Source organism: Periplaneta americana, chromosome 7 (assembly GCF_040183065.1).
Source record: "Periplaneta americana isolate PAMFEO1 chromosome 7, P.americana_PAMFEO1_priV1, whole genome shotgun sequence".
Taxonomy (NCBI): Eukaryota; Metazoa; Arthropoda; class Insecta; order Blattodea; family Blattidae; genus Periplaneta; species Periplaneta americana.
Window position 1 is genome coordinate 139286286 of NC_091123.1, and position 24869 is coordinate 139311154.

The window sequence follows — 24869 nt, forward strand, 5'->3', positions numbered from 1 at the left end:
AAATCTCCTGCAGCAACTGAAAAGGAAAGTTCACGACAAGAGGCCGTGTATGGCGAAGAACAAAGTGTTGTTTCGTCACCTGCATTAGCAGTTGCTATAGGTTAAAAACTGCCAAAACTTCGCTGTAGGAGGTTACTAAACCTTACCGCTGCGGAGGCAGAGACTTCCTCCATTAATCTGAACCATTGTCGCACTGATTGACAAGTCATCTGATGCATCACTGCTATCACTTAAACTTATAACGAAATTATTCTGTCAGTTTCACTAATACATTAGCACTACAAAAATATTGTTCTTAGTTATTTTTAACGTGATCAACACATTTCTTCCACTTGTCTTTTCCATATCCTGCGAAAAGGCGGCGACAGAATCGTTCCTTTACGTTAAGTGGGATTTTTGTTACAAAAATCCAATTGAAAAGACTGGAGACAACTGGTTAAACATTTTAGTCTGGCTCTTAAGTAAATGAAACCAATCAAAATAATACTTATTTTTAAAGCACTGTTGGGTTTTGAAGATAAATAATGTTTATGTACGCGCGCTACATGATGGACTGCGAGCAGTCAGACATAAACATTTAACAAATGATAATACCTTGTAGACTCATTCTATTAACGTGGGTTTTTTTTTAAATATAAAGTATAATGTATTTAGACGATTTCATACACTACAACTGCCCACTTATCTTTTCAAGAAAAAAGTTTTCGTCGATTGATTTTCAACTTCAAAAACATATTTTCCCACACTGCAATAGTACAAAACAAACCTCAATTAAGAGGTCTTACATTTGTTATATTGTAGCGACTCAAACATCTTAAAAATCTGCAAACAATACTCTTCAACATGTTTTTTTTCTTATTAGAATCTGACTACTACTTTTTGAGTTATTATTAAGTATAAAAAATGCGAAAATATTCTACTTCACTGAAAGTCTACGTGAGTAATGTCTTCTCCCATTATTGGTTGACAGGAAGGAGGAGGTGAATAGTACATTGTGTCACTCTTTAAGATTGACGCATGCACAGACCAAAGGAGTTTAAGTTGTTGCCCTATAACTACATGAACTATGGTTCTAATTGTTGCCGGACTCTCCCCTACTCACTAGATCTCGTACCCTCCGAAAGCTCAAAACTCACTTGGCTGGGAAGAAATTTTCGTCAAATGAAGAGGTTATCGCAGCAGAAGACTTGTGCAGATCTCGAGGAATCTGTGTACAAGGAGGATATAGCAGCATTGCAACACCTGTGGACCTGGGCTGACCAGACGTCCTCGATTTCCGAGGACAGTCCCCGTTTTGAGTTGCTGTTCCCGGAAAGCAAATGTCCCCTTTTTGTCCCCGGAAATTAATTTTGTCCCAGAAATTCTGATTTTGTTTCAATGACATTTTGCACATGAATATTTAAGTATCATGATGAAGCTGCTGTGATTCATGCACATTTCTGAATGGTTCTGAGTATGAGGCAGAAGAACCAGCAAGCACAGTATGAGATATTCTGCACTCTTTGAGAAGAACATACGATATACTATGTCTGTCTTCATTCACGTTGAGCGGAAGCGTCAGAACTGCAGCAGCGTCCATTTTTAAGTAGTTCAAGAAATGAAAAGTTTTGTGACAAACCAATAGGTGAAAATTGGTATGATGTTTTTCTACATTTCAAAAAAAAAAAAAAATTCTATTCCATTTGAAAATCTTCTCAAAATAGTGTCATTAATCATGTGTCTGTCAGTCGTCAGTTGAAAGACTTTTCTCCACAATGAATTCAATCTGGACTGATGAAAAGTCAAGAATGAAAATTGAAACAACTTTGTTACAAGTGAAAACAAACTTTCATTTCTCATGTGAAAAACTTAATGTGAAGTTGTATGAGAATGAACAGATCCTTAAAAAGATATTCTTCAGACCAGTACTTGTAAAATGTGTGTGTTAGAGTTCAGTGTGTATAATATTATGTGAAAGACTTCCATGCATGCGTCAGTACTGAAATTGAATTTTTAGTGGCTATAATTATTATGTATAGAAGTTATGTGTGTTTATTCATTTAATTCAGGAAGTTAAGATACTCTACAAATTTAGTGTGCAAAGTTCTATAATTGTATCTACTGTTACATGTAATTTCTAAAACATTTCAACGGATAGTAACTAGATAAGAGTTTGTGGTTTTTCTTGAAATTGTCGATGTCCCCTGTTGGACCATAAAAAATCTGGTCAGCCTATGTGGACCAAGTATGTGAATCTCAGGGGGGATTATGATGAGAAATAAAGATTGTTTCAGAATAATCCCAGTTTAATTTGTGTCAGACTATGAACTTTTCAAACAATCCTCGTAATTGTAATAGAAGTCGTAAAATAAGGGAAACGGGATGCAATTAAAAAAAAAAAAAAAGAACATTTGACGTCCTGTGCATACTTTTCTCGGGACAGGGGGCAAGAGGCTGAAAAAAGGGACAATCCCATTAAAACGGGATGTCTGGGCACCCTAGCCTAGCTTAATGGCAAGTTTTAGTTGCCATGATAATATTTTACACTGCATAGGTACAATCAGGACATAGTTAAAAATGCAAGGAAAAAGTTTTTAATGTCACTTTAGTTCAGGGCTGGGCACCAGCAGCGATTCCAAACTCTAAACAGGGTCACTTAATATTCATCCGTCACAGCATCAACGCTGCACGGTGTTCGGCAGGGAAGAAAGGGGTTGAAGAGAAGTCATATGGTTTCCCGTGAGAGAGTAGAATCCACTCTTGGTGCCCAGCCCTGCTTTAGTTCATTCCATCTTGATAGATACTAATTACAGACTTGTCACAACAATGAAACTGAAGTCTTGGAAACTGTTGGTAGTTCAAAAAGTTAATGAATGAATAGAGAAAAGGCCTCAATGTGCAAGAGTGAAATAATCTATCACATGGTGGTGCAGAATTTTGTCAAAGATTCATGTCTTTCTTTACACGTCATCAGAAAGTTAAGCAACAATGTAATGGTTTTGAAATTACTGCAAAGAATGTTATATCAACAATGGAAGATGAAATATATCGAATATAAATAAATTCGTAAAAAATCAAGTTGAATAATTATTTGTTTGAACTTCAAGTATTTAATCAATAAGTTGCCAATGTTACAATACTGCAGGTGTCATTTTGTTTGACTTTTTTAAAGAACATGGCGTTCATGTAAAAATTAAGCGAGTTACAAGCTTTAATAAATGCGATGTTAGGCACGCAAATAGAATCTTTTTTTTTATCCAATGCCACCAGGTAGTCATTTGACATTTCTGGTCTCTCCTAGCAATGGCTTATTTGTAACCCACTTCTGACGTTGGGGTGCCTGGAAGGCAGAGTTACGCTGCCCTGATGATGATATTATGATAAGATGATTAAGAAGTGCCAGAAAAGGTCTTAAACTTAAGCCTAACCTAATTTCCAGACCATGGACGAATACAGGAACATTCCCCTTTAAGGAAAATTCCTGTTCTCTAACAGGGAATCGAACCCGGGACCTCATGAACTGTTGTCAGAAGATCTGACCACTAGCTCATGAGGCTGGTCCTAATAGCCTTGATTGGTATATTATAATCAATCATACTCTCTGTTACATATTAATTAAAGACTGGTCCACAATAAACCAGAAACGGAAATGACGAGAACGAGAACAGAAATATTGTTAAAATAAATGTATTTAAATGTGAGCATTCACAATTAACGAGAAACTTACTGGAGCCCGGGAACGGGAACGTGAAAATTATGAATGCTTACATTTAAATACATTTAATAATATGAAACATTGCTACATCTCATCTCTACTTTGGGGCTGAAGTGATTTTGTTTGACAGCAACTTTGGCAGACTGATGGTGATCGAGTCACTGTTTTGATTTGTCAGGGCTGCGAAAATATACCAGTACCCACGTTTCATCACATGTGACAATTTTCCTGATAAATCTATCATATATATATATATACACACACACATATGAGTCATTCCATGTCAAATCGAACACCTACGAAACATGACAACTTAATATTTGCTCCAATTTTTTTTTATATATTCTATTCATGAAATTAAATAACCCATGTGTAATTTTTTCGGGCTGACACAATTATTTAGTAATTTATTAAATGTAAATTTTCCGTAAATTTGGATGCAACGTATTATGAAAATCGTTATACTGAAGATTCTATAAATCGTAGAAATTTCGTATTTATATCATTTTAAAGTGCAATAATTGCAGTATTGTATACTAATTTTTAATGTTCAATCAAAATATAAAATGGGCCTCTTTTAGGGGGTTATATTTTTTAAATACGTTTTCACATATCAGGGACTTACTTCTAAAAAGGGGAAAAATATCATATTCTTTGAAATGTTTTACGTAGAACTGCGTTGGTTTTAGAACTCTATTCGAATCAGAAGTCGCTGTGCAAATAATTTACTGATGGTGTGTTCGGGTCGGAAGGCTCGGATTGAGTGAGACCGCGCACTGGAGCATGCAGCTGCGATAGTGAGTAATACATTATCAGTGGTGCAGTGTTACTTTACGTAAATAAACAGATAACCTCTAGTTCTAAAAGCACGTAATGTCCCTTCAACACTTAGCAGTTTCCCTTTAATTTATCTAACAATAATTCCTAAATCTTTCGAAGTAGGTATCGTGTTGTGTGCATGTCAAATCAAACACCTGTATACGAAACGTGACCATTTAGTATTTGCTTAAATCTTCTAAAATATGTTGTGCAGATCAAAATAAGAGGTCTGTAATTATTTCTGGGATCATACTTTAAAATTTTACTATTTATACTCTTTTAATTATATGACAAATTCATCCACGACGCAGTATATGAAAATGCTCATTGTTAAGATTCTATGCATCATAGACGTTGAGTGTTGGTGCCATCTGAAATGGGAAGAAATTAACTATTATATTAATTCTTTTAAGTACAAGTTGAAATACAAATGGGGTTGTTTTAGAGGGTCACTTTTTAAACATAACTTAATATTTTTTATAACAGCTTACTTTAAAAACGCAAAAAAATATACATCAATCTATTATATTTTACATAGAACTACGATGGTTTCAGATTGATTTCGAGTAAGAAATAACTTTAAAAATAATTTTTTGAAGATGTGTTCGCGGTGTGCCAGTGGTGCTGCGCATACTGTATCGAGTGACAAGAATCTGACCTTGGACAAAAACATTAGAAAAACATTTCTAATATTGCTTTTAAATTTTTTACCATTAGTGAACACAAAAAACATAGCAATATTTTCTACTCAAGGTACCAACAAGCAAAAGTGGTGCAAGGTACCTTACAACTTCATTCTTTTGTTCCACTGACAAAATCTCAGGCCATGATAAAGAACTATTCCCTTCAAAATGAGAGCAAAGTGGTGGACATTAAATAGAATTGATATTGGTTGTAGTTGATTAGTTTTAAAAGTCCAGTGTTGTGTAAACTGTAGTTATTTTCACAAGTGTATATTTTACAAAAACAATATTTAAATACAGTACTGTGTTATGTAAATTACGTAAAAGAGTGATATTCTCGCCGTGGAACAGTGTAAAGTGGTCACCCGACTCTCATCCGGAGCTGCACCTGCACATCATCTTGCAACAGTACTTACGCAGCCCGCGACCTCAAGACGCGCAGCTTGGTGAGTCATTTAATTATTCTTCAATGGCTCGAAGTAGAGTTCTGATTTTTTTAAGGGCGGTTAAAATAATTTCAAGGTATTTAAGGATTTTTTTTCTGTAATTTTAAAGTAAGTCGCTGCCATTAAAACATATTTTTATACATTTAAATGTTTTTTAAAACAAAGTTAACAAACTTATATTTTTATATTATTATGCGAAGAATAAAGTGTATTGTCACCTTCAAATTGAAACAAAGAGCAAATCTCTGTGATGATTATTAGTGGAGATAATCACGTTTAACAATAATGATGCGTGACCTATTTCAGAATCTTTGATAACACATATCTACTACAATAATCGATATAGACAACAATAATAAAACCCATATTTATTTTTTCAATCCATAGAATGTGTAAAATTTGTTTTATCTAAATCGGAGACATGAAAGTCAATTCCAGGCTAAATTTGTGCGATTTGACGTGGAATGACTCATATATATATATATATATATATATATATATATATATCATATACACACCCCCACATATATATATATATGTGTGTGTGTATATGATATATATATATATATATATATGAGTATGGGGTGGAGGCTAGCTAGGATGGTGAAGTATAATATGTAGAAAATTAGTGAGATCAGAAAGTGAAAGGTACACATGAAACAGACACAATAACGAGCATATTGGACAATGGTGTAATATGTTTTAGTATCAAGTATTATTAGAAACAGTGTGTGTTCGATATAGTCTAAGTGATCTGAAAATCAAGAGCAGAGTGTTAAAAGTGTCAATTCTGAATGAATTAGAGAAGTGTAATAGGAAGTTAAGTATAACGAGAGAGATAATTGAAAATAGGTGAGGAGTCTGGCGGAGGAGGCTAGTAGGATAGCAAGTATAATATGTAGAAAATTAGTGAGATCTGAAAAAGGAATTGCATACAACAAACAGACATAATAATGAACTTATTGGACAATGGGGTAGTATGTTTTAGTAACAAGTATTATCAGAAACAGTGTGTGTTCGATATAAGTGTACTGAAAATCAAGAACAGAGTCGTAAAAGTGGCAATTTAGGATGATCTAAATCAAGTTGTTAGGTTTTTTTTTAAAGATGGAAATAATTGATCAATTTAAAGAGCGTCTATATAAGGTATATCTGTAATGAACGCAATTGTGGCACCGGATACAAAAAATTGTGAGGTCCACATTACATGGATGTAAATGTTGGCAATCAAATATAATATATATATAAAATTAGTGTTATGCTGGTAACAGATATCCACTGTGTTGAACCTGTTCAGGTGTCAATTCATGTGGTACAGATCTACAACTTCTGTATGATTTTTTTAGGTGTCTAAATGTGGTGATGCTATCTTTTGAAACACCAAGTTCTTCTGACAAACTACGAGTAGGTACTTTGTTTTGTGAATTTTCTATCAAAACTCTGTGTGTATTCTTATACCATACATTACTGTAAGTCTTCCAGATTTAAGATAAATGAAGAGCATTCGAAGTAATGGCAACAATTCTGTAAATCAGAGCTCCTAGCGGTGACCACTGAAATCTTGTATTACATAATCCATGCGTTTTTTTTTAAAGCAAGACGTAAAGCGCTGCAGCAAGACCGTTCTTTTATTACATTTGCTTCACCGTCGCTGCAGCAACCGTGTAGCAAATCAAAACTTCGCTTTACGAGTTTGCTGCACGATCCATCATGGCAGAATGTGTGTTTTGGTCTTTTGCAACGTTTATTGTCAAAATCGTCTAGTAATAATAATTCCATGTCATTATCATGGAAGTCGAAATTATTTGACATGTTTGGTTCTTTTAGGGTTAAATTTGTTATGGCAGAAATAGAAGCCAATATTAATTGTCCACCATTTTGCAGTCAGTTGCATCATTTTGCTGCAGCAAAGGCATGAAGCGCTTTACTGAAGCGCTTTAAAAAAAAAACGCAAGCAGCGATTGTTTCATAAATTTGCAATATTGAAAGTCTCTAGGTAAATACAGTGGCCGTTTCAGATTTGTAGTAAACAATACAACTGTAAAGGTACAAACAAAGGTGCTACATAAAAATCCAAGTTGCAATAGAAAAATATGCTTTAGGGTACGGTATTAAAAGAAGCTTATGGGACACAAGTCCTATCACAATGAATTATTGCAAGATGCGCGTGGAAGCGAGGCATTCACTTTCTCTCAAGAGCTGACAACCAATGAGCTTTAGATCAATTAGTGAGAGAGAGAGACATCCAGAAATGATGCTGCAGATGGAGTCCGTCATTTCCCAGGAATTTGGCAACTTATTGTTTACATGGTAGGGGACTATATTTGAAGTATGTAACGCCAAAAGTAACCTAAATAAATTTAGTGTGAAAGAGTAATTATGTTGCCATTACTTTTTGAATGCCCTGGTATTTTAAATAATAATGACAGTTTTATTCATACTGTAATCTGATATGCAATTCCTACAAGTTTAGACTTCCGAGTCATAACCTATGATAGATGCTGCTGTAGACAAAGGAAGAAATACCCGTTCTCTTAGTATATTTATTTACAATTACGTTATCAAATTAATACAGAAACTACTTATTTTCAGTAAATAAAAGTGTTTATTTTAGACATCTCTGGAGAAAAGTTCAGGGCAGAAGATATCAGATGATAGAAGACATTAAGATATATCGATCATATGCAGAGACTAAGAGGAAAGCAGAAAATAGGAAAGATTGGAGAATGCTGGGTTTGCAGTGGAAAGAACTGCACTTTAGCAGAAAACTATGAATGAATCGGACATCTAAAACGAATATTTTTGGAAGCTAAGGCCAAAGTCTAATTATAAGACATAATTCTAATATTTAAGTATAATTTATTCTCTTCAGTTTTTTAAAATACATTTTTTTCTCATAACATCAACTGAGCACTACTTACGCGAACCTTATACAATATTTCACATTCTGAATTTTAAAAATCTAAAATATCACATTTTAGCCTACTTTCCTTAATTCACGATGATATTTACAAGCTGGAAGACAAAACATTAAATCTGTCTACAAACAGTAGGCCTACAGTATGTTCGCGTTGTAACTTGGCACTTCTTTAATTTAACAAGAATATGTATATACGAAATTTGATAGGATAATATACTGGAGTACCTATAAGCTTATTTTTATCCTGTGTCTTTAATTCAATGTAACTCATGTCAGACATTCTGTGATGGATGAAACAGTAGAATCGTACAGAATTAATTATTATCTTTATTTTAACAAGAATGACATTTTTTTAAATATGACATTTTCTTTACAAGTACTAGTTTCATGAATTGGTGCACAAGGTAAAGGGTTTTTGTAAGATACGAAAATGCTTTGGTAATAAATTATGTTGATATGTGAGTGCAAGTTGTAATAACCATTGCAATATTTCATTTTTGATCATGAAATTACTGTGACCAGTCTTTCATTAATTATTATTTGAAGGAAAGTAGGCTGTAAATTCTGAGTAAAACGTTATTTCAGCAACAATTCTTCCAGCTTCCAATAACAACACTCTTTCTACAAAACAGACACAGCCTCCAACAAGGTATTGATTTCTGTATTTGGGAAAAAGAATTATCAAAATCTCAATGCCTACAATGAGGTATGTATTTTATGAACGAAAGTACGGACAGTCGTACAATACGTGTAAAAGAGACTAGGAAGGGCAGTTGTCTTCAGATACAGAATAATAAAATGTAGGATTTCACTTCGATTGTTTACCATTCATAATTAATGTACAATTAATGCTATTCACAGTCATAATTAAAAATTCATACAAACAACGAAGTTCAGAAAGCTACACATTGCAACAGACATTTTCGAAAATTCGAATGACCAAAGACACAAATTTTGTTACTACAAAACTTGTGTTTGTGCGTGGTATTTTTTTAAATAAATTTTTCCTATTTCTGTAATCTTTTGTGTAGTTAATCCAAATATTTTGACTAATTCTGGACTGATTTTCCTACAATTATTTTATTGTGGCTTCATATTTAATAAGATTCTGAGATTCGAGAAAACTTATGTTAAAGACTTCAAGTTATATTGCACACAGAAATATAGCAACATTTATCTTACAAGAAATGGAAACAAATCAGTGCATTTTATTATACTGTTCCAAAAATTACAAAATTCGTACATGTACAGCATATTTAACTATACCTTATATTCATTTTATATCAACATTTGATTTCAAGAACTCTCCTTCAATAAAGAAACAAGACAATTTGTACACCACATGGTGAGGAGTAACAATGCAAAATGTCTTAGAAAATTTAAAAATTTTTAAATCTATGAAGAAGTACAGTGTATCTCTGCTGAAGATTCCAACAAATGTGCTGACATCATTGCAATCAATAGGAAGAAGAACACTGACTTTGTTACTGAGCCAACAACACATTTTGAAAAGAAGTAGATCGTGAAAAAAGTGGCATTATGAACCGTGCTTCAAATACCTGGAAGAAAAATACAGAATACCTGAAAATCGCTGGGTCGTAAATGAATTATTGTTTGGAGCATGTGGAACTATTTAAAAATGTTATCCAAATTTGTTCCATAAGGTAGATTTGATACTGATACTCCAGATCTACAGGATATATCTACACCAGTTTTAAATTCCTCTTTGTTAATTCTGCAGTGTCTGGGAAAAGTGACATAAGTCAGTTTCCACAAACTTTTTTTGATAATTTATTGACAACTTGCGGAACATCTGCTCGCTTGGAAAAAGAGACATAAGTATTTCTCCCATTCATACAGAAAAATATCAAATCGACATAAACCAGTGTAAGTTGTCAATAAATTATCAAAAAAGGTTTGTGGAAACTGACTTATGTCACTTTTCCCATGCACTGCAGAATTGTAAATTACCATTTGTACAATTTTATAAACTAATAAATAAATAATTCGGTTTTAGGTTTGCTGCTTAACAAAAAAAACTATGTATAAATATTTTGTGTGTGTGTGTGTATATATATATAATGTGATATAATGTGGTTGTAATCAAACAATATCCTTGTTACAGGGTAGTTATCCTTTTCCTGATTCCCTCTCTCAGTACTTTAGAAAACAATTCAGAACAATATAATGTCCTTAAAATAAACTAAAATAAGGCACAATGTCGGCACGAATGCAAATAAAGGTGATGATAAAAACTACAAAAATTAAATTTTGTGGTTTTCATTTGGCAGATTCCACTGTAACAAATTTCCAGCTAATAAAATATATTTTTAGGAGTAAAGGCTTTTATAATGATTGAAAAGTGATAATGATCTTGGATTTCAAAACTGGGTATTGAAATTTAATATAACAGTAATCAATATTTCGAAGGTTCTCTTACTATGACAAACTTAGTTATTTGGGCTATCCAATTATAATGAACTTAAAAAAGTGGGCGACATTTCAAGGTCTCAAGTAACACTCTCTGAGCATATAACCTATAGGCCTATCTAGCTCCAAAATGTTAGAAAAATTAAATTTTTATACATAGTTTTAAAACAGAAAATTTTAATCACTAACATTTAGTTCTCATGAATATAAGGATAGTCAATTTTTACAATATTATGTTTCTGCAGCTTTACAAGCAGTAGTAGTAGTAGGTATAAGATTTTCTTGGTGTTCTAAATGCATAATACAAGATATGCACGGAAAATACGAAATGATGTGACACCACATGAGGATCTTCAGTCTGCTACCCAAGCAGGAACAAACTCCGTCTTTTGTGAGTATAGCTCTTTTCACCTGATACAGGAGATGATTTTGATGATGCTTGATGCATTAACTATTTTAATGTTCAGATCTTGAGATTGAAAACCATGCTAAGAAACTGTTCATAGTGAATTGTAATAATACCATCTTGGTCTGTATCATATTGACGGAATGCTGCAGTTAAAGTCTGCAACAAAAGAGTAATATTTATTTTATAACACTTCAATCCCTGTAACAATAAGAAGCAATGCTTTGATATTTACATTTTATTCGTATGTATTGTAAATGAACAAACAATATCAATCTGTAATTGGTTAAGATACACAGAGAGATATATTTATAATTCGAGAGAGGTCACAGTACACATTGATGCAATGATTTATTGGCATTTACGTCACCTGCTCTGGTATCGGCTGAGTCAACCTTTCTGAAAAGCAGCAGGATGTGACTGTCTAGTCATTCTTGCACAATAGTTCACTACAGTATTAGGCAGAGGATTTTTTTTTTAATGGGAACTTATTTACAGAGCAAAAGTTTTACTCAGTAAAACGAGTCACAGTACATTTGTAAATTTCGTCACAGATACTCACAATCTCCGGTACCAACCAAGTCATATTATCGTATGTTCATGCATTCATTTCAAAGTGACATAAGGGTTCTGTGTTAGACAAAGAAAAAGAAAGAAGTGTACTGAGAGAAGTAAAGTTAGCTGCAGTTAAGCCCTTGAAAACCCCTTTATTTCAAGAAGTTGGCATTTTTGTACACTTAAATGCAGGGAACAACAAAAATTTTACATTTCCAGACATACTACATTCAAATGGTTCACAAGTTACTGCCAACAGATTTCACTGCAAGGGTTAGATTCTACATACACTTGCGTAATTCAAAAAGTTCTCAATGGATAATTGATCCAAATTTGTTTTCATGAATCATGAGTGATGAAACATGGTTCCAGTTACTAAGTCATGGCAACTATTTTTTTTCTGCGAAATCCAGACTGCAATTCACATTTTTCGATATGCAGTAATGAAATTGAGATGTATGGTACTTACTGATGTCGCTAGATGGTGTAGATGTTCAAGGACGGAAGAGAAAGGGATGCGCGAAAGTCAGTTGGTTTTCAACCATAGTCAAGTATGGATGTCAGTCGGCTAGAACAATGTGCGTATGTAAAAATAGCAGTGCTTCATGGTCAAAACGCGAGGGAATGTCACGCACAACTCGTAGAAGCTACTGGAGATCGTTCTCTCACATACAGAACTGTTGCAAGGTGAGTTGCAGCTTTCTAACATGGATGAGTAGCAAGTACTGACATGCCTCGTACATGCCCTACGACTGTTCGTACCGATGTTGCTCATGCTGTGACCGCACAATGCTTAGAGAATGACAGACAATGGGCTCTACAGCACTGGAGATGGGAAGTACTAGACCGTCCCCCTACTCGCCCGATCTGTCACAATGCGTGGAAGACGCTTACCTACATGAGAATACATTGCCAACGCAGTGCAACGCAAGATTACCAGATTGGACAATGAGGCAGCTGATGGTATTCGTCGCCATCTTCATCATTGGCAGCGAAGGTTGATTGCCTTGGTGATTACTTCGAAGATTCGTAATGTGTTAATGTGCGTGCAGACTACTGTGCTCAACATTATTATGGTAGATGAAATTTTTTTTTATTTTTACTCTTCTCCCTTGCCTACAATACTTTTTGAGTAACACATGTAACAGACATTATTGGAATAACAAATCATGTATATTATGAAATGATTGTATAACAATACATTTGCCTGCAAAGAAATAGTTGCCATGACTTAGAAAGTGACCCTCATATAAGGTTATGATAATCCATAGCATAATCATAAATGAGACAAAAATTCACAAAATTATATTCAGAGTCATATACATGATGTATAGCAATGGCAAAGGAAGCGTTTAATAGAAAACAGAACAGAGCTCTGGAAAAATAACTAAAGAAGAGACTAGTAAAGTGCTTTGTTGGAGTATGGCATTGTATGGGGCAGAAACATGGACATTATGACGAAGTGAAGAGAAGCGATTAGTAGCATTTGAACTGTGGATATGGAGAAGAATGGAGCATGTGAAATAGTCAGACAAGATAAGAAATGAAGCTGAGTTGGAAACAGTGGCTGAAGAAAAAAGAATAATACTGAAACTGATCAGGAAGAGGAAAAAGAATTGGTTGAGCCACTGGCTGAGAAGGAATTGCCTACTGAAGAATGCACTGGAAAGAATGGTGAACGGGAGAAGAGTATGGGACAGAAGAAGATATCAGATAATAGACGACATTAAGATATATGGATCATATGCGGAGACTAAGAGACAAAAATAGGAAAGACTGGAGAATGCTGGTTTCGCAGTTTAATACCTGCCCTTGGACAGAAAACTATGTATGAATGAATGAATGAATGCATATTGTAAAAGTGGGAAGAGTGTAGTGTGCTGAGTGCTTGCAGAATTCTTGAATCATTTTTCAAATAACTAAAATAACAGGGAAAAAAAACTTACTTATTTCCAGTATGCAACAGCACATACAGCTAACAATTCAATTCAATATTTGCTGGGTATATTTGAAGATGAACAAATAATCAACCAAATTTATGGTTGCACTCTCCTGTCTTTCCATTTGTATGATTTTTTCCTGTGCAGTAAACTCAAGAGTAAAGTTTATAAAAATAATCCACGAAATCTACAACTGAAATCCAAAATGTCGTGCAGTTATCAGTACACAAAAACTTCAGACTCTTGTTTCAAAACTTCTCGACTGGATGTGGAGCTTATACTCAATCAGAAGATCTTTTTAACATTTTACGTGATTACAATAAATCCCAAAATTCTGTTTTTTCTTCTTCATTATTACTATTATTAATAATCTGGACTAGAAAATCGATTGCGCATAGGATGTAGAGTGCGAGATTCCGAATATTTTAGTCATCCCAAAGAGAAAGGGCCAAGTTCCAGGAACAAAATTTTAGGAAAATAGCAAAGAACTGATTTTTTCATTTTATTACTCCATTTCTGAAATTATCTTAAACCATTATTATGATTCGTAAAAGTAGTAAAGCTTTCTCAAGGCTAAGTTATTTTTTAAATCCGTTTGTACTACTTGAGAGTTTAAATAAATTCTGTCTTCGACTTCGGAAAGGAATTTTTATTGAATATTACATTAACCAGTTAAAATGCATGAAACTGCGCAATAAATACTTGGAAAACAAAAAGAACAGAAGCAGGGTGGTTTACATCACAGCCCTCTTCATAGTAATAGTGCTCAATCTGGAACGTAAAATTACAAAATGGAGAGAAAAGTCCCAAGTCCCTGGAGACAGAACCTATCTCTTTGAAACAAACACACTGGCAATCTCACACCACTATTAATGCTAATAGGGCATAGGCCCTTTCAATATGGAACATATGTTGTCAAGAATGATCATTTTTCCAGTGACTTCGCATTTTTGTGAATTTAGGCCCTTTCTCTTTGGAACAATTCATTAGTGACGAAACATATAAATGAACTTTTTAACATGCTTTGGTGAATATTTATTCTGTAAATATGTTTCCACTAAAATATTCATTGCCTAAAAAGCAGCGAACTCTTGTGTTAAAATAACTGCTGATTCCCCAAGAAGTTAACAGACATGATATGAGAGGAGATGACGTTGTTGTTTGTTAACTGTCCGAAGACAGGTCTGAACCTCACAAGTGATACCAAGAAGGCACCACTTACGAGGCGACTAGGCCAGGAGATAATGGGGTAGGGTGGCTAATTTCTTTCCCCTTCCATTGCATACATCGGCAACTAGCTACATATTACACTAGTCAGATTACAGATGCACACAAACAATTGTTCTTCCTCTGACACATATCAAGTGAGATGAACTGCCTGATAATAAATGTACATATCAGATGACATTAACTGCCAATAATTCATTACATCGATACACACTGCAGCTCTCTCAAATTACAAAATATAGATCTCGCAGTATTAACAGTTTTCCACTAAGGCTCAATTGGCGACATTTTTTACTAAAGGTCTTGTGGGCCTAGCTTCTATCCTCAGCAAGTAAGTAGAAATCTATTTTCTCTGCATATGAACTGGTGTGTCTTTTGGCTTATACGGTATGCGCCAAAATATACAGTACTGGATTTCGAGCAGCCCGCATGCGCATGCCTGTGCATCTGCATGTTGTTGCATCACCATTATGTATTGCTAGTTGTGTAACGAACGTTGTGCTGTGTGGTTGGAACTGACAATGGGTCTCGCAATGGACGAAAAAGTGTTCATAGTGGAGTATTATTTTCGCTCATACGGAAATGGTTATCAAGGCAGGCCGTGAAGTTAGTGGCGCAACAATATCGTGAACACTTTCATCTCCCGATCTTACACCACCTGATACTTACGTGTGGGGAATATTAAAGGAGAAGGAGAGCATTTTCAACTGTAATGATCCACCCACAACTGTGTCTGCATTACGTCAGAAGATAGTCTCGTTTTTCAGGACTCTGCAGCAACCTATGTTCCAGAATATGTTTCAAAATCTGCGTGATCGTTATGAACACTGTCTACAGAGCAATGGAGCACATTTTGAACATTTATATTATCATCCCAATAACTAACAACAACAAATAACAGTAACATATTGTTAATGTTATGTTTTATTTAACGACGCTCGCAACTGCAGAGGTTATATCAGCGTCACCGGTTGTGCCGGAATTTTGTCCCGCAGGAGTTCTTTTACATGCCAGTAAATCTACTGACATGAGCCTGTCGCATTTAAGCACACTTAAATGCCATCGACCTGGCCTGGGATCGAACCCGCAACCTTGGGCAAAGAAGGCCAGTGCTATACCAACTCGCCAACCAGGTCGACTATAACATATTGTTCCAGTACTGTATATTTTGGCGCATACTGTGCTTGTCCTGTGTTACCCTGAATGGTACTGCCATCGTCATCATATAATAATAATAATAATAATAATAATAATAATAATAATAATAATAATAATAATAAAACAATAAAACTTTCTTAAGTTAAAATAAAGAAGGTAACTAAGCTTACTGTACTAGTTCGAAGGACACTGATGATGACACCACACTGCTGTTGAAACAGGCCCATCCGTCATTAAGGTATATTACATCTTTTTTAAATTTTTAACACTTTTAACATTATGGGCAGGGCATGTAGCACGTATGGGCGAATCCAGAACTGCATATAGAGTGTTAGTTGGGAGACCGGAGGGAAAATGACCTTTAGGGAGGCCGAGACGTAGATGGGAGGATAATATTAAAATGGATTTGAGAGAGGTGGGGTATGATGATAGAGACTGGATTAATCTTGCACAGGATAGGGACCGATAGCGGGCTTATGTGAGGGGGCAATGAACCTTCGGGTTCCCTAAAAGCCATTTGTAAGTAAGTAAGTTAACATTTTAAAAAGTTTTATGGTTTTAATATAAATGTTAAAATGAATAACGAAAAACAGTAACAATAATAAAAAATAAAGCACACAAAGCCAAAATATAATATAACGCAACATTAAAATTATAGACCAAAAAATGTCCTTGAAAAGAATTACTACTGTGAATACAGTCATGTTACAGGCCATTGGGGAAAGAGATAAAATACAATTTTGGTCAATATACCAGAAACATTATTTTACAACAGCTAAATCAGAATACTTACATACAGTACAACACAGCACTGAATAAAATCATCAAAGAATATAATGCCTCTTCCAGAGCGGTCAAATTTTCGAAGAAGCATATCAATTAATCCTTCAGACAGTCGGTAGCCAAACGTTGTGAGGGCTATCTTGAGTTCATTGCGGTCTATATTGCCTGAGTTATCACGATCAAATGTCCGGAAACAATTCTGCCAATCTGTTACATATTTCCATAAGGCACCGAAGTCCTCGAAGTTAACTGTTCCTCTATTCTGCTTGTCAAACATTCCTGAAAACACAATACATATGTTCCCAATATAAGGAAAACAAAGATTTAATCAAATTAATTTCTACTTCTCTACATGAATCAAACAAACCAAAACTGATTAAACTGTAATAATCATAAAACTGTATATTTCACAATAGGCCTATAGGTTTTGCTGTAATAGGAATACTATTGGTATTTCTACTACTAAAATAATTTGACACTGTAGGAAATCATAATTTCAAGACTGCAATCTTCCCACACTAATACAAAAAGAAATAACTTATTTTTCAATTTAAAAAAATGCACTAAGTTATTTATCACTGGCTCAATAGTAATATTAATATTTGATGAATCTGTAAGACAGTGATGGTGCAACACATTGCAGAATTGATGTATTTAGATTAAATTGTATCATGATAAGTCACAATACAAAAATTAAGCTTTACACAATCACACACTTCTGTTGAATAATATACATTACACTGAAACACAAAGTCAGAAAGAAAATATTTTTAAAATTATGTTGTTGTTGTTTTCTAATGCCAGGCGTTTGACAATAAAGTCATTTGACCTCTTACACTCCAATATTTTTCAAAGATATTATCATGGCCAGCCACTGAAGCACAGATTTTGAGGTGTTCCGAATCCATTTCTTGGTTTGAGTTACACAATGGGCAGTTAGGGGACTGATATATTCCAATTCTATGCAGGTGTTTGGCCAAACAATCATGGCCCGTTGCCAATCTAAATGCAGCTACAGACGATTTTCGTGGTAAATCGGGAATTAACTGTGGATTATGATGCATAGAGTTCCATTTTTTCCCTTGGGATTGTGTTATCAAATTTTGTTTGTTGAAGTCTAAGTATGTAGATTTAATAAATCTCTTCACAGAGTAATACGTAGATTTAGTAACAGGTCTGTAAGTAGCAGTGGTGCCCTTCTTTGCTAAAGCATCCGCATTCTTGTTTCCCAGGATTCCACAATGGGATGATATCCATTGGAATACAATTCTTTTATTGAGTGATATTAATTGAGAGAGCATTTTAGTTATTTCTGCTGTTTGAGATGAAGGTGTGTGTTTAGAGACGATTGATAGAATAGCTGCTTTGGAATCTGACAATATAACTGCATTCCTAAATTTATTGATGTGGCATAGAAGATTCACTTATTGCAATGATTTCACCATCAAAACTTGTTGTTCCATATCCAAGAGATCTATAAAGTGAGAAGAGACAGCACGTAACACCTGCACCGGCACCTTGTTCTCTGGAGACCAAGGATCCGTTGGTGTATAAATGAAGCCAGTTTTGTGGAGGGTACCTAATATTAATTGTCTCTAAAGACAATTGTTTCATTATTTCAGTGTTTACTTCTAATTTCAGTATTTCTTCTGTTAAATTTAGATTATATTCTATATTTAAAATTATTACAACATTATTCCATTATCAATTGATTTTTATAGTCGTGAATGCTGAATAATTAATTACATCAGACCAACAATGAAGAAATAATATTCACCAGAAGTTTTAATGGAAACAAAAAAGAAACTAAGCTACCAGGCAGAAAATACTATTTGCAAATATTTGGAACATGCTACAATCTATAATAAAAATAAAAAGAAAAATAATTCAATATTTTGAATAGTAGTAGTATTAAAAAAATAATAAAGGTCCTAATAAACATGAATCCTGGAATTAATATCTTCCGAGACATGAGTGCTTATTAATCAATATCACATGTTTAATATGATCTTCATTATAAAAAAAAATTCAATATTCCGAGAGGTGGTATAGTGATGGATGAATATTAAGTATCCCCATTTAAAGTCTGGATCTGCTCCCGATGCCCAGCCCTGTCTTAGGGAATCACACCTTGTTGCCCCTTTGTTTACTGTATTTCCGATATGATACTATATACCCAATAAGAAACAAGCAAAGAGTTCACATTAGAAGATATGCTGTTGTTACAATAACAATTGCAAAACCCTTGTTTCATACAAAATTTAATTTTAGGATCATGTTTATTAGACTTTTTTTCTTGTTTCATTGACTACTACCTCTACTAAGAATATGGAATGCTTTTTTTTTATTTAATGAAACTCACATCGTGCATCGCCTATGATGTTGATGAACAAAAGAGTAATTAGAATAATAGTAGATGCCAAATCTAGGGAAGAGTGTAGCACTATTAAAAAAAATCTACAAATAATGCCTATGGCTTGTCAGCATATTATATAATCTTCCTAGTATGTAAGCGTGAAAACTTTGTAACTAATTCAGCAGTTCACAGCATAAATACACGTCAAAAAATGACTTTATACTCCATCGGCAAGTCTATCATGCTATCAAAGAGGAGTGCTTTATATAGCAGTAAAAAATTATAATAGCATCCCTATGGATATAAAAAATAAAACTGAAAACATAACATTATTTAGGGCCAAATTAAAGAAGTACCTAAGTTCTCACGCCTTCTATTCTGTAGGTGAATTCATGGCATTCAACAAGGCTTCATGAATATTTCTCCATTGTATTAAGTATTGATACTAAACCTTTGTGCTGTACTAGTAGACTATATTATAAAACTCTTCTGTATATATTTCAACTAGACTGTGACTATAATTAAGATTTTATAGTAAGTACTATTAAGATTTTTTTTTCTTTTTCGTTTGACATGTTCCACATTCTAGCTGTGAAGCGATGTACGAATACCATTGAATGTAAATAAACACAATACAAGAAGTACTTATATTTCAGACTATGTTAATTTTAGTACCCATTTTTATTATACATTTTTTTCTTTATTCATAACTGTTAACACCTTTCAGACGATTGAATGCTCTTTTTTTATGGAAATCACACTGAGCATCTCCAGGTTAACTAAAAATAAAAAAACGAAACAAAAATTAGTTACAAGTTAATAATTACTTATAAGTACAAGGAAATAACATTCCCAGTAATCACATTTCAGTTATCTTATAATCTGTCATCAGACTTCTTTCTTAAATTCTCTGATCTTCAGTTCAATGGACGTGCACCCAACTTTCCTCCCAGCCTTTTAGACTGTATTAGACTCATAAAATATGTAAATCACTGATTACCGACCACCGCAGCTCAGACAGTGATGCCAAGAATAAGTGAAGCAGAACAATATGCATATTTCATTAACCACTATCATTCGAGTCTTTTAAATTCGTTGCATTTTGTTACTTTCGTTATCAACTGCTTAAATTTATCTTTCGATTACTTTCGTTACTGGCAGACACCCTGATTTCTTATGATGTTGATGAACAAGTACTCATATCTCGAAAGATATTAATTTTAGAATGCATGGTTATTAGACTTTTTTTCTTGTTTTGATGAATATTACCGCCTCTTAGAATAATGAATACATTTTTTGACACCCAGTATAGAAATAATATCAATCACCTGTGATGCATACCACAGATTATTACTGATGCATGATATACTTATTATTTGAACATGACACAAAATGTAGGCATGATTCATACAATGTTAGTTAGGACTGCAAGCAGTATCTTTCAATAAAATTACTCTTAGTGAAAAGCTAAGTAAATGTGTGTACATACTGTAAAACAATTTTTATATACGATACAGATTGTGCATTGTGGATATGATGCCAAAGCCCAAAATACATTTTCATAATAAACATTCGACATGCACAATACCAAGTAAATTTGTAATTCACAAACTAGTAAATAACAAGAGGCTGCCTTCATGATGTGAAAATCGGAGTTTGCTGTGCAACAGTGAGCAAACTATGTGCGTAGAATAAATGGACTGATGTTTCAAGAGAATGGATTGTACTGAACAAGACTGTCCCATCTTATAACAATGTCCTGGCCATCCCATCAGTTTTGCCTAAATTCAATTTTCTCTCGCTGTCATTTCAAATGTAATCCAAACTCTGTTTTCACAAAGATGAAATCACATCATTAAAGAAAACCATTCTCCTTAACAAAGAATTTTCTATTACATTTCAAGTATGGATCACTCCGAGGCCTTTTCTCTTATTTATAATACAGTAGGCCTAGTTCAGTACTGTCTCACGGATTCTGCTGAAGCTCATTCTTTGAAGATGGTTTTCAAATTAATAATGATAAACTTAACTGATAACTGATAATCTCTAAAAAAAAGTTCAAGAATCCAATATTAGCAGATAATATATTGAGAGTTATCCTCTGATTAAGGTTCTGGCTGATATGTAGATCTCACTTGACAATGTGTGTCAGAGGAAGAACAATTTGTTTGTATACATCTGAAGTCTGATTAGTGTAATAATATGTATCTAGTCGGCGATGTATGCAATGGAGGGGGAAAGGAACTGGCCATCCTACCCCATTATCTCCTGGCCTAGTTGCCTCATAAATGATACCTTGTTAGTAGTTATTATCACTTGTGAGGTTCACACCTGTCTTCGGACAAATGATTAAACAACAATATTGAGAGTTAATGATATGACATTAATGTTGAAATATGTTATGCATATAGGTCTATACTAAAATTTATAACAGTTAACCCAAGTGGTGGAGACGTTAAGAAGAAATTAAGTCTCTATAGGTCAAATGCCTGAACAACCTTCGCAATGAAGAAGAATTGAAGGAATGAATTCGTAATATTCTTCATAACATTATACAAAAAGAAACTGGACCGTGCAATAATTTATTAAAGCTTGTCTGTGAGCAGCTGGACATAATTTCGAACATTTATTGTAATTCACTGTAAGATTAAACACTGTGACAGCATTTAATCACTCTCTCAATCCTGTAATTTAATCATACAATTGAAGAGCAGTCTTTGCAGGCATATTTCATGGTGGAAGAGGTTTCTGTTATGGCGGGAAAAGAACTAGTAACAGACCAGGAAAAAGCCAGTATGTTTGGGGCACTTCAAACTGGAAACCTTGTACTTCATTTCTACTACGAAAAGCATACAACATTAGTGCCGATAAGATCGAATAACTTCCTACAAATAACTTTACCACAACTATAAATATTCCTATGTTCAATTTCTTAAAGTGTTTTATTCTTTTATCCATTCGTGAATTCTTACTAGCACAACATGATGATAATCTTATGTGGCTGATGTGTTTCCATTTTCTCCTTTTATAGTCAAATATGGTCCTGAACTCTTGCTGGTCTGGTAGTGTCAATGACTCCAATAAAAAGATAGGGCATCTATAAAGTAAAATCATTAGCCATAACGATAGGAATGGGGAGAGTTGTATAAGATTATGATGGTGACAATGCTGATTCATTCCAGTGAAAACTGGACATTGAATAGGCCTATAACGTATAGAAGAAAAATTCAGTCATCAGAGACGAGGTTTTCACATAGCCTATTTGATGACAGAACACACATTTGAGTTCTATTAAAAAAAAAAAAAAAAGGAAGAAAATGGAAGGAAGAAATTGTATACATTCAACTTGGGCGTGAATAGAAGAACAGGAACTATTCGCATCCAGTATGCATATATTTTAAGAATATGTACCAACAGATATACTTCCCAAAATACTGCTGCTGAGATATCGAATACCCTCTGAGCAGATTGAACATTGAATCATCTTTAAGTTGGGACAAATGAACAGGCCTTATTAACCCATGAGATGGATGAAGAATTCTGAGATTATAGTTTTCTTGTAATAAAATGATGCCTAAGTAGGGCTATATGAACATAATTCAATCTATGGTTAGTTAATAGTATTAGCCGTAAATTCCTTTTACCAGTTATTGTGCTAACACATTAAATAAGTGTCACCAACTAACAACACAATCTATCTAGTACCTATACGAAATGAACAAATCAAACTTTCCTCTCGCATGCTATAAAATATAGAAATGCGATCTGGAAACTGTCAATTTTGCAACACTATCATGCGTTTATTCTCGGCAGAGGAATATTATTGTTGTCTTGTGACTTATTCTGCATGGCAAGACCCATAAAAAAAAAAGTCTTGTTTTCCAGACCAATAGGAGATCGATGACGGGATATATGACGTCACGCACGATGGTAATACTTTAAAAAGTATTAATTTAATCGGGGCTGGCGTACTTGCAATGTAACGTGTGGACATGTGACGTCAAATAGGCCTCTTACGTCACTTAACTTATTCTTCAGGAAAACAGCGACTCTTCCTTAGATTTACCGAACTGTCATCGCAATGCCTAACACCTAAATCAGGGGGGGGGGGGGCATGGATAATACAAGAAAAATTTAGAATTTCTGCCTTTGATTTGTTTACAACCTTGTCAATGTTGTTCATCAATCAAATTTAGGTCCACAAATCAGTTCATATTAAAATGCAACATCAACTTGAATTCTGAATTATATCCGAAGTGTAGCAGGAAGTTATGCCCATATTGTTTTGTTTCCCTCAATCCTTCCTAACCTTACTGGTGCCTAACTTCTATAACCCTTATTGGTATTAATTTAACCGCATCTTTGATGATGGGCATGTTCTAGTATGTTACAGAACATTTTGGAGTAACCATAATAAAATTCAATACATAACAGTATGTCGGAAACAAACTCTCACCTATCATAAGCCGAACAGTCTCAGGATTGAAGGGGGTCCATGTTCCATTCGATAATGCCACTTGCAGTTCATCAGCTGAAATGTATCCACTCCGATCCTTGTCAACTCTGTAATTCAATGGTAATTTCTTACAAACATCTTGTAGTTTCTTATGAACATGCTTAACGATTGATGAACATGTCATACTCCTTCATAACAGACCTAAATCATTTCATCAACCATATAAATGGAACGAAAATTAATGTCTTACTGGAAAAGACATACATACAGCATAATATAAACCAGTTTAAGCTGAACGTAAATTAATTCTTCTTTTATGACACAATACATGAGGATGAATCATTGCACTGATAACCGAATAAACGTAAATTCTTAATTTAAGTTTACTTACCTCGAGAACACATCCCACAAAAACTCTCTACTTGGCATTGGCGATGCAAAATGTGCCATGATTATTTAAAATGTTTAGCACAAAACACAAAACTGTACAAATTCTGTGAGTTCCTTTATGACATTACAACCTCTTCTCTACGCTTCAAATCTCCTCTCCCACTCCCACTTCCTACTGGTTGCTTCTTGATCTTGAAGGACACGTGTTGCTGATCACTGCGGTACAACTCAGTTTAGCCAACGGCATAGATGAAAGTTTCCTAAAAACTTTGTATGACACAATGACGAAACGAATATTGAGGTGCTGCAATAGACTGTTCATAGTTATAAATATGACTAATACTACGTCCGAAGGGAATGACAGGGCAGTTTTTACTTGACAATTCGATAGGGATAGATATGTAAGTGAGAGTCTTGTTCAAATTGCAGACGCTTTGTTTCAGGGAAAACTAAATAGGCCAATGTTACATAATGTAGCAGACATAGAGGATTTCGCTTCGCGCCAATTATAGTTTCTTCTGCTATTGCATTCTTTTCATAAGGATACATACTTTGCTATTGTTATAGGCCTACTTTATACTTTAATGTACAGTCTCTGGAATCAAA

The 24869-nt window shown here is 34.2% G+C and overlaps 1 protein-coding gene across 1 annotated transcript; it reads right to left on the minus strand.

Annotated features, from left to right (window-relative positions):
• Positions 1-8481: 8481 nt before the first annotated feature.
• Positions 8482-24477, minus strand: Alg-2 (Apoptosis-linked gene-2). Its single transcript, XM_069831383.1, has 4 exons — positions 24265-24477; positions 23874-23980; positions 17072-17340; positions 8482-11557 (listed from the first exon to the last, which is right to left on the minus strand). Exons 1-4 carry the CDS (start codon positions 24321-24323, stop codon positions 11456-11458), a joined length of 537 nt encoding a protein of 178 aa, XP_069687484.1. The 5' UTR covers positions 24324-24477; the 3' UTR covers positions 8482-11455.
• Between the last annotated feature and the right edge of the window lie 392 nt (positions 24478-24869).

Excerpts from the sequence above, each read along its gene's own strand:
- Alg-2 (XM_069831383.1), bottom strand. The coding sequence starts at position 24,323 with ATGGCACATTTTGCATCGCCAATGCCAAGTAGAGAGTTTTTGTGGGAT. Across the intron at positions 23,981-24,264 it reads TTGTGGGATGTGTTCTCGAG|AGTTGACAAGGATCGGAGTG; the intron begins GTAAGTAAACTT and ends ATTGAATTACAG. Across the intron at positions 11,558-17,071 it reads AGTGCTGTGTTGTACTGTAT|ACTTTAACTGCAGCATTCCG; the intron begins GTAAGTATTCTG and ends CTTTTGTTGCAG.